The sequence below is a fragment of the Diabrotica virgifera genome, chromosome 6 (assembly GCF_917563875.1).
Source record: "Diabrotica virgifera virgifera chromosome 6, PGI_DIABVI_V3a".
Lineage (NCBI taxonomy): Eukaryota > Metazoa > Arthropoda > Insecta > Coleoptera > Chrysomelidae > Diabrotica > Diabrotica virgifera.
This window is the reverse complement of record NC_065448.1, coordinates 153,350,572-153,361,628: the sequence shown is the minus strand read 5'-3', so window position 1 is coordinate 153,361,628 and position 11,057 is coordinate 153,350,572. Positions and strand designations below refer to the sequence as shown.

Below are 11,057 nucleotides of genomic sequence, written 5' to 3'. Positions count from 1 at the left end.
TTATTGCTTATCCTTCTTATCTAAAATGAGATTATAACCTGCACAATAATAATAGTTGCGCCGATATCGGCGATCATAAAGTTTTTAAAGTTCTATAAATTACCTATCGTAAAATAGGAAACCTTTGTCGCTGACAAATTATAATAGATGAGAAGAGAAAGTGAAAAGTATAGTTTAAATTTACAAAACTTGGACGAAAAATATGGTGTCGTAAAATGATCAAGCTGTGTTATAAATAGTGATGTGAGTTGTAAAATTACATAACTTACGTTACATAAATTACACGTAACTTACGGTAATATTACATGATACCCGTAACTTAATGTAATTTATGTAATTTTTGGAATTTACGTAATTTATGAAATTTAACGTAACTTATGATAAATTTACATAAATTACCGTAATTTATGTAATTACTGGTAAAATTACATATATTATGGCAACTTATGCGCGCGCAATTGTCGTAAGTGCGGTGCGCCGGTGCCGGCGCGCGCGAACCAGTGGGTGCTATTACGCTCGTCGCTCGTTAGTCGTTCCTTAGTCTGAGTCAGGCAGGTTATGTTTACATTTCTGTTATTGTATGTGTAATGTGTATGTATAAGTTAGTTTTCGACTGTTCTTTCTCTATTCATTCACGCAGCGTTGGTTACTTTACATTTATTTATAAGGAAGCACAGAAACTATAAGGTAAGAAATATATTATTTCTACAAACAGCAAAACACGTGCCGGTGATGTCCATAGCAACCTTAGATTGGGAAACACAGGGGCGGGCCTATCGCATATCGACTGTACGTTAAATCTAACGCGCGTCATTTTATATGTGGCTACAGTACTTAATTCTGAATTCGGTTTACCAAGTTTTATTCGATTTTTTAGATTAGTTTACTGTACAATAACTATAAGAATGATAGGAGCAACGGGGTACTTGTGCATGTAGCATGTGTAATTGAATTACACTGACATAACTTACTAAATAAAAAATTTTGATAACGTTGAGGGCAAAATAATGTAGTTGTCCGATCCAGTATTCTGCTTATTCGAATTTCATTAAATTGTTACACAGATTCAATTTTAATCTTTCTTCTATTTAAGGATGCCTAACAATTTTTTATGCCCTCGTGCCCATCAAATACTTTGAAAAATAATGTTTTTTCCCTTCTTAATGTTTAAGTCTACCTGAATATTTTTTTTAGGTCATAAAACATGGTGAAACGTAAGACAGATATCTGGCTTTATTTTGAAGTGTTACCTGCGGGTTCTTCTAATCAAAAGACCATAAATGTGAGGTGTAAATTTTGCAAGAGTGTACATGCAAAAAATGCTACAAGAATGAAATCTCATCTTCAACAATGCACTTATGTGCCGCATATGATAAAACTTAAATTCAATATTTTAACTCCAAAGTCAAAGGGGAATCACTCTAAATTTCCATTTGAAACATCCATGAAAAAGATCACATCGGCAAAATTGGATAACGATAACACTGATGCTGCTTGTACATCATCAACGGTTTCCACAGCATCAACATCTGCTTCTGATAACATTCATGTGGAAACACCTGTTTGCACAAAAATCAACAGAATACAATCATTTTGTGATCGAATGACACACGAACAAAATAACGAATTGAATATTTTGCTTGCTAGAGCTATTTACACCAGTTCAGCACCACATTCAATTACCGAGAATGAAGATTGGAAATTGTTTTTTAAAAAAATTAGACCTTCATACACCTTACCATCGAGATATATGTTATCAAATCGTCTCCTGACCGAAGAGTACGAGCGAGTTGAAGTTCAAGTTAATGATAAAATTAAGCAAGCTGACAATTTATCATTGCAATGCGATGGTTGGTCCAACTTGCGAAATGAAAGTGTAATTAATTTCATTGTTACAACACCCGAACCGTTATTTGTCAAATCAGTACTAACAAAAGCAGAGAAGCATACCGCAGAATATATAACAAAATTAATGGTTGAAGTTCTGGAGGAGTATGGACCTAAAAAATTTTTCGCTATTGTGACTGATAACGCAAAGAATATGAGGAAGGCTGTGAGACAATGTGAAGAGATGTATCCCCATCTTGTATCATACGGCTGTTTAGCGCACACATTACATTTATTGTGCAGCGATATTTTGAAATTATCTTCAATAGAGACACATTTGTCACATATTATACATATCGTTAAAACTATTAACCAGTGTCAAGTACTGAGAGCTCAATTCACAGAAATAAGAAATGAGATGAAGTGTGGAGTGTCTCTTAGCCTACCTGTAAAAACAAGATGGGGTTCACATGTAAAATGTCTTCAAGATCTGACTAAATGCAAGTCCGTCCTACAACGTCTAGCAATATCTCCAGATAAAACAATTCAAGATAGAATACGCAGCGCAAAAGCAAATTTACTTGATGAAGGATTCTGGATAAATTCTAGCGCTCTTGTTGAATTGCTTAAGCCAATTACTGAAGCAATAACACGTCTTGAAGGAGATTCTTCGTCAATTCATTTGGTTTGTGAAACTTTCGCGAAAATCGGTAGTAACATATCTACTCATTTAGAATGCGTGAAACTAACGGATTGCGAAAAAACAGAAGCGATGGATAAATTTATATCAAGGAAGGAATACGCCCTTCAACCGATCCATTTTGCCGCAGACTTACTAAACCCTCGGTCTGTTGGTGCAAATTTATCATCAGCCGAAAGGATTGAAGCGATGAAATACATTACTACTATGTCAACCACGACCACGATAGAGATTGGTGATGAAGGAGTGTCAAAGATTACTGAGGATTTAGGAAACTATTTAGCTAAAACAGACTTTTTTGGCGAAACATTTTTATGGAACATACTCGATAATGTCTCTTTGGTTACATGGTGGAAAGGATTTTGTGGACATTCATGCCTCTCCAAAGTTGCAGTCAGGATATTGACAATGCCGTGCACTTCTGCGGCAACAGAGAGAAGCTTTAGCTCCCAGAGCAGCATTCATACGAAGAGAAGAAATCGCCTAACAACTCAAAGGGCAGCAAATTTAAATTATATACAATATAATTCAAAATTGCTGAAACGTTCACGACAACATCACATACAAAGTCAATATCCTATAGAAGAGACTGTACAGAACAACGTTTCGATAGAAGGTAGAAACTTACAGAAGGAGATAGAAGTAATTGAAAACCATATTTCCGAAGAGGAAGAATTAGACGAGGTAATTTTAAATTTAGGCATTTTTTAGATATGTGATATGTGCATGTGATATATGCAGTTTGCTTCTTTTCCGATTTTCCAATGCATTCCACCGTTTTCGAATAAAAAATTATAAATCTTATGTTTTCAGACAATATCATCATGGCATTCAAATACAACAGGAAATGGAAATTCCGACGATGATTTTAATTTTGCTGACTTTGCAATGACCGATGATGAAATTGATCAAAGAATGGAAACTAGGGAACAGAGACCAGCACGCATTTTGAGACAAAGCAAAGTGAACATTTTAGAAAACGTCTTAATGAAATCGGTAAATTAGTGTAAACACATACATATTTATTGTTTATATTCCAAAATTATCAATTTCAGGGTAAAGGCACAGAACAACCCCAAAAAAAAACGGAAGTCGAGAAGGATACTTCAGATGCCGAAAACAAGGTAGTTAGATCTGTATATATTATATTATAAACCCATTATTTTTACTCTCTATGTTTACACTTTCCTATTTAATTTCAGGATGCAGTTCTGGATTTGCCGGAGATAAAAAAAATTACACAAGGCTCATTGGAAGAGCAAACAATTGAAACTTCGACGTTTTATAACAAGAAGGTCTCCAGTTGTCTGCGAAAAAGGAAGTTGTGATTTATAAAAGCCGCTTAAAACAAAACTAAAGAACCTATGTTTTCATTTCTTTATTATTTGTATGTATTTCTTATCCACTTTTCTTTATTTCATAAGTATGTAGTTACTTTGTGTTTATTATATTCAATATGAATGCAAACAATTGATTTTTTAATACAATGAACATAAATTACATAAGTTACATAAATTACATCTGGTTTGTAATTTTTGGGTAATTTTACACGTGTAACTTACAATTTCTGAAATTACACGTAATTTCACATCGCTAGTTATAAAAAAAAAATAAAAGTGAGTTTAACAATAAAATTCTTTAAAACGCATAACCTCAGATGTTTACCAGTTGATAAAAATCTGACTAGTAGATTCTGTTTTTTTCCGTAGTCCGTAGTATACAGTTTCTGGCTAAATTATTAGACGCATTATAAAAGATTTTATAAAAAATGTTAATTATGAGGTAATACCATTCTAATACTAAATATTTTTCTGTATGTACCAGACACAAGGTATGTTGTTTGGTTGTCTATTTAATTTATTTGTCTATATTTTATCACAAATAGAACATTATTATTAATGAACCAATATTAGGCTTGGATCCAGCGTACCAAAAAAAAAGGTGATTAATAGCAAGCTGAATATCTGTTATTAGCTTAGCTGTTAGTGAATAGCTGTTATTAGCTAACGGTGTCTAGTCTGACAAAGTTTGACGCACGGGAACACTGGAACAGGGGAAGTTTTAATTATTGTGGATCAGATTACGACTTGTTGGACAGAACTTCCAATTGATTTGTTACCGTTTCATTAAACTCTCATGCAAAAATTCGATTGCTATTAATCATCATTATAACTCCTGTCATTTGACATGTTCTTCGTGTTCCACTCATTAAAATGCCCAGTGAGTGATAAAAACCAGTCTGATTTTTGCATGAGCGTTTAATGAAATGGTATCAAATTAATTATAAGTTCTGTCCGACAAAATACATGGACATTTTTCGTAGTCTGACGCTCCAAATTTTTAACCTGTTCTACAATTAAAACTTCCCCTGTTCCAGTGTTCCCATACATCAAAGTTTGTCCGACTAGACATCGTTAAGCTATTAACAAATTTTCAGTTGGCTATTAATCAACTTTTTTGGTACGCGGGATCCAGGTCTACATGTATTTATTGACTCTTGAAGGAAAACAGAAATAACGACAATTAAAAAAGATTGTCAATTTGTTGTTGTCAACTTGTGGCTCAACAAAATAATAACATTTAATAATACTTGTTGTTATTTCGTTTCTTTTATAATTCTTTTAAATTTAGCATAATTTTAAGTGATGCATAACTTTTGAAACTATGGCTATAATACCAATAAAATAATTCCTGGAAATAGACTAGTGTTTTGGTCAACAATTCCGGTAGTAATTGATGAATCAGACAATTATGAGAACAACTGACGTATATTATCTTTAATTGTTTTAATTTAATAAACTTTAATAGACAGAAAAGTTTTTGATTTCATATCATTCAGAACTGTAAACCACATACCGCTAATAGGCTTAGTTTTATAGTAATTTTTGATAAGACGTTTTAGCGGTATCTACCTTTTTTTCTATAAAACTTTGTTTTAAAATATAATTAATGGTTCCCTTAATAAACTGACACATATATCTATGCATAAAAACTATTAGCTGGTCCATAAATCCCTAACGGGCCAAAATTTTATCACTCAATTTTGAAATCGATTTTGCCACCATTTTATCAAATGTTAGATACCGCCTTTGGGCTTAGCACGGCAGTGTAGCTTTGCTCTCTTTTGTCTTTTTGATGGCATGGATGACTTGTTCTTGTAATATTGGTGATCCTATATTCACTGCGGTTTCTAATGATAGTTTTTCTCTTTTCTTCTTCTCTTAAAGTTATTTACGTATTCTTCGTTGATTTTCATTACTTTTTCAACAGTTTTAAGCGCATTTTGGATAAAAGAGGTCTACTCTGAGTAAAAATTGTAGAAAAAATTAGGTAAAACAAGAAAGGAAGTTATAATACAACTTGGAGGAATATGGTTAGAATTATTAGAGCTATTGTAGTCCGTTGAACGAGGGATGAGACCCTGAGAATGAAATAAAAAGCAGAGTAGAACAAGCCAGAAGTGCTTTTTTGAGGTTTCGTAAATTTCTAAATGATCGCAAGTTGGATTTCAACCTCCGATACAAGATGCAAAAGTGGCTCTTGTACAGAATGAAAGCATGGACATTATAGGCCAGTTCTGTTGACAAACTTGAAGTCTTTAAAATGTGGTGCCTGCTTCGACTGCTTAAAATATCATATACGGACAGAATCAGAAATAGTCCCTTAGCTTACAACACCGCTCAAGCAGAAAATTAGCGGTTTTGACATAGACATACCGTTGGATAGGTCTGCTCATTGTGCATCTAACCATTTGTCACATGATTTAGATTTCAGTCGATCAGATGCCGTAATTCAAAAAATAGTGACACCGCGCAAGTCGTCAACACCTGTATCATGGTCAACACCGCACAAGTCGCTCTGTGATTTTTACCCTGTGACAAGTTTTACTGATGAAAAGTCTAGTATCCAAGAAGCTTTATAGAAGATTAAGAGGTAAGCTATATAATAAAGTAATGTTTATTAATTTACGCGTATCAATATATAAATAACTGATCTTCATTTACTTAAGCGGTGTTTACTAACCGTATTTTTGTTAACTTAGGCGGTGTTTCAAAACAGGCGGTAGTTTTTTCATCTCCTCTAAAGTTGCTAAAATTGACTTATGCGGCGTTGTAAGCTAAAGGACGAAATGAGGAAGTACTAAGAAAAGCGGGCTTACAGGATAGGGAATTTATTAATTATTATGTTAAACGATACACTTTTGAGCAACCGACACTTGAAGGAAAGAAAGAGCGTAAGAGGAGTCTGGGACGTAAAAATATGTCATGGCTGCGTAATATTCGCCAAAGAACAAGAATACACCGCTACGATATGCTTCGTACTTCTGCTAAAAAGAGAAATATTTCATCCAGGCTATCTAACAACTCACCTGACAAGATAATTAGTCCGGGCAGATTATCGGAGAATAGGCTATTTTAGGGAAAATTAATTTACCAGCAATTTTATTGCTAGAATCGAATCTTATGATCCTATATATTAGGAATATAGTTATGAAAAGGCCGCAGATAGTGTGCTACTTTTTTATAAACAAAATGGACCCCGAAAATCGTGTTTTTTTTTCAATTTTTGCTCTATAACTCCAAAGATTTTAACTTTACACCAAAAACACCCAAATAAAAGTTCACCATAATTAAATTTTGCGTAGAGACATGTTTTTTTTTATTTACTTCGACGAAAATTTTCCCCGGAAAATGCGGGTTTTTCCAACAAAATCTTTAATTTTCAACTAAAATGTTAGATAAGTAATTGTTCATCAATAAATAAATAACTTGTTAATACAAAATCTCTTTCTGTATACATTATAATTCCAGAAGCCGATGGAAATTGAATGGACAGTTTAGCAACAATTGAATTATTCATTAAAAATTTACGGTCGCTATAATAACCACAATAATTAGGATACATAAGGATAACTATGATTTTTGCATAAAAAGATACTGTCCTATCTAATGTACTTTACAGAATTGAAATTGGACTATTAAAGCGGCCTCAAGCAAATTTTAAAATTATAAACAATTTTTTTGCTTATAAACATATAGAATATCTCGGGAAATATTAAATTAAATTAAATCATAAAAACGGTATTGGAGAAAAAAGCGGCAGGACGCTTCTTTAAAAGAAAAAACGTTTAATTGTGATGAGTGGTTCCTGAGATACAACCGGCCAAAATTGACCATCATTTACGGCAAAGATATAAACAATAGGATCATAATTTTCGAACCGTCACCCTTTTTATTTTTGTTCTCTTTCTACACATCAATTTTCATATCTTTAAAATGCTCATAACATATATTATTATAATAAAAACTATCGATATTACGAATGAAAATTGTCAAATATAGCAAAATTCTAATCAAAAATTAGGTTAAAGAAAATGCAATCTCAAAGTTCAAAATCGGTATACATTAAAAAATGCATTTTCTCGGCTTCCCATGGAACCATTTTCGTCATTCTTTTTTGTTCCCAAGTAAGTCGAGTAGAGCCATCTAACTAACTCATTATTAAATGTCAAAGTTGCTTTTGTTTAATTATAATAAATTAATTTATTTATTATAACAAAAATTTTTAATTTATTTAAATAAAGATTGTTTAAATAATTATACAGCTTTCAAATGAGAATATTTGTGTTTTTAACGTTAAAAGGTACATTTGTATTAAGTTTATCTAAATCTTCTATATCTTTGCCGTAAATGTAGCTCAACTTTGACTAGTTGTATCTCAGGAACCACTCATCACAATTAAACGTTTTTTTTTTTAAAAGAAGCGTCGTGCCCCTTTTTTCCAATGCCGTTTTCATGATTTAATTTAATTTAATATTTCCCGAGATATTCTATCTGTTTATAAGCAAAAAAATTGTTTATAATTTTAAAATTTTCTTGAGGACGTTTAAATCATCCAATTTCAATTCTGTAAAATAAATTAGATAGGTACAGTGTGTTTTTATACAAAAATCATAGCTATTCTTATGTATCTTAATTATTGTGTTTATTATAGCGACCGTAAATTTTTAATTAACAATTCAATTGTTGATAAAGTGTCCATTTAATTTCCATTGGCTTCTGGAATTATAATCTATACGAAAGGAGATTTTATATTACCAAGTTATTTATTTATTGATGAACAATTACTTATCTAAAATTTTAGTTAAAAAATAAAGATTTTATTGGAAAAACCCGCATTTTCCGGGGAAAATTTTCGTCCAAGTAAATTGGGAAAAACACGTCTCTATGCAGAATTTAATTATGGTGAACTTTTATTTGAGTGTTTTTGGTGTAAAGTTAAAATCTTTAAAGTTATAGAGCAAAAATTAAAAAAAAAGCACGATTTTCGGGCGCCATTTTGTTTATAAAAAAAGTAACACACTAAGTGCAGAGTTTGCATAACTATATTGTTAATATATAGGATCATAACATTCGATTCCAGTAATAAAATTGCTGGTAAATAACTTTTCCTTGTATTTTGCTAATTAGCCCAGAGTAAATGTACAGTGGACGCCTACGTAGAAATTCACAACAACTTAACCCATTTTATCCCACGACATTTATTTTTCGATAATACAAAATTTTTTTGAATGCCCTTGTTGAACCTGGATTAAATAGCAAAATTTCATTGTTATTTGACATAAAAAAATTAAATTTTTAGCAAAAAGTAGGTGTACTCATACGAGTACAATGGGCTGATCGGGAGTCAAAATATAAAACATTGTGTAAAAATTAAAATGTTTTATTTTCTTGCAATATAGGTAGGTACATAAGTACTTGGGTATATCCTGTATTATAATCTAACTAGCATGCAATTGTACAAAACAATCACGTTTTAAACACAGAGTAACTTCACACTTTATACTAAAAATCCAACGCACTTTGGTGGCATAGGCTACATCGAAGTTGTTTGTCTATTTTCTTTAGAAAATGACCGCTTTCATCCATTTTTAGACTAATTGGTACAAATTCTGCTAGTCGTTTTTTAGAATACATACGTAGATGTAGGTATTTTTAAATTTCTTGGAAACGGGTCCACGAAATGCACTAGTCACCAATAATTGGGCTCTCGTGCATATATATGCACATGGTATCCAGTAAAAAGTAAAATAGCCAGATATATCTTATCTCTTCGTGCGTTACATAAAGTGATGATTATTATTTTGAACGGCATATATAATTTATACTTAACTGTTCTGTAATATAAGTATTCAATAATTTCATTGTCAAAAAATTTCTCGAAATAGATTTACCTCGGATTTACTCTTTCATATCATCCAGACGGCCCCTAACCTGTTGTAGATGTCATATCAATATCAGTAATTTCTTCTATCCAGTCAGATTCTTTGGTTTTATTTTGACCCTTCAATAAATTTTTTTTTCTAATGACAAGGGGAAGATTGTCTTCTTTGTCGTTGTCAGAGTAATCACGCATGTAATGAACTATTTCTCTATTTCTCCGGGAATATCATTCGGAAAGCTCATTGTCAGTTTGATAGTCAACCTTAGGAGGAATAACTACCGCCGATACATCTTATGAATGAAACTCGCTATGTCATTTGAAGCTAAAGCGGATGTTTTATGTTTTCCATAAAATCCGATGGGACTCATTGGCCGCAATTCTTGAAAATCAATTCCAATACAAATATTGAACATGAAAGAATAAAAAACAAAATAAGCATATTTGATCTCATACAAACCCACTGTACTCAAATGAGTACATGTCTATTTTGCAACATAAAAACAACAATAATAAAAAGATTTTTATACTGTATAAATAAACATTACCAGTACTTACTATTCCAACAATAAAAGTTAAAAAAAATGATGAATAATATCAAAACCACAAAATAGCAACACTTCAATGATTCAACAGAAATATGAAGGTTAGCTTCTAATTACTGCGTCACAGGTTAGGAAGAGGAGCGCCTCCGAGAGTAGAATTTGTGAAAATCTATTAGAACACTTTCTAATAGAATCGGATATATACATGGAGTACCACTCTTTTGCAAGAAGTGTCACTACTAGGCCTTTTTGCTGCTGTACTCGCACGAGTACAGTGGGACCAAATGGGTTAAGAAGACGATTGCAGCCAAAATACCTATTTATTTCTAATAACAAACCAACTTTGAATACAATATTCTAGTCCTTTTTTAACTCTTTTGTTAAACTTCTTGTCTTCAATTGATATTCACAAAAAGTCATGTTATATTTAAAACCTGAACTCCATTAAATCGATACATTTCAGATTGGAAAAATGCGATTGCATCGTCGATAGCTCCAATCGATCGTCGTGTAAAATTAACCTTCTCAGAATTACTCGCTTAATCTTTAATTAATGGTAACCCGATTTCACTAAAACCCTACTAAAGGTTGCTTCCTTTCCACTGACAACCTAATCCTTTAGACAGCGGACAAAACCGCTCGCTGTTCGTCAACTTCAAGTAAAATTCAGTGGTGTACCTACGAGCACTTACTCATTGTTACATGTCCGGAGAATAATACATACTAATGATTTCATTCACTCGATAAGCAGTGATTGCTGTGGG

At 32.3% G+C, this 11,057-nt stretch overlaps 1 protein-coding gene across 1 annotated transcript; it reads left to right on the top strand.

The window, feature by feature from the left end:
• Positions 1-255: 255 nt before the first annotated feature.
• LOC114336487 (uncharacterized) lies at positions 256-4,120 on the top strand. The gene is made up of 2 exons (XM_050654180.1): positions 256-3,211; positions 3,341-4,120. The coding sequence occupies exons 1-2, from the start codon at positions 1,205-1,207 to the stop codon at positions 3,530-3,532; spliced, it is 2,199 nt and encodes a 732-aa protein (XP_050510137.1). The 5' UTR covers positions 256-1,204; the 3' UTR covers positions 3,533-4,120.
• Positions 4,121-11,057: the final 6,937 nt, after the last annotated feature.

Excerpts from the sequence above, each read along its gene's own strand:
- LOC114336487 (XM_050654180.1), top strand. The coding sequence starts at position 1,205 with ATGGTGAAACGTAAGACAGATATCTGGCTTTATTTTGAAGTGTTACCT. Across the intron at positions 3,212-3,340 it reads AAGAGGAAGAATTAGACGAG|ACAATATCATCATGGCATTC; the intron begins GTAATTTTAAAT and ends TTATGTTTTCAG.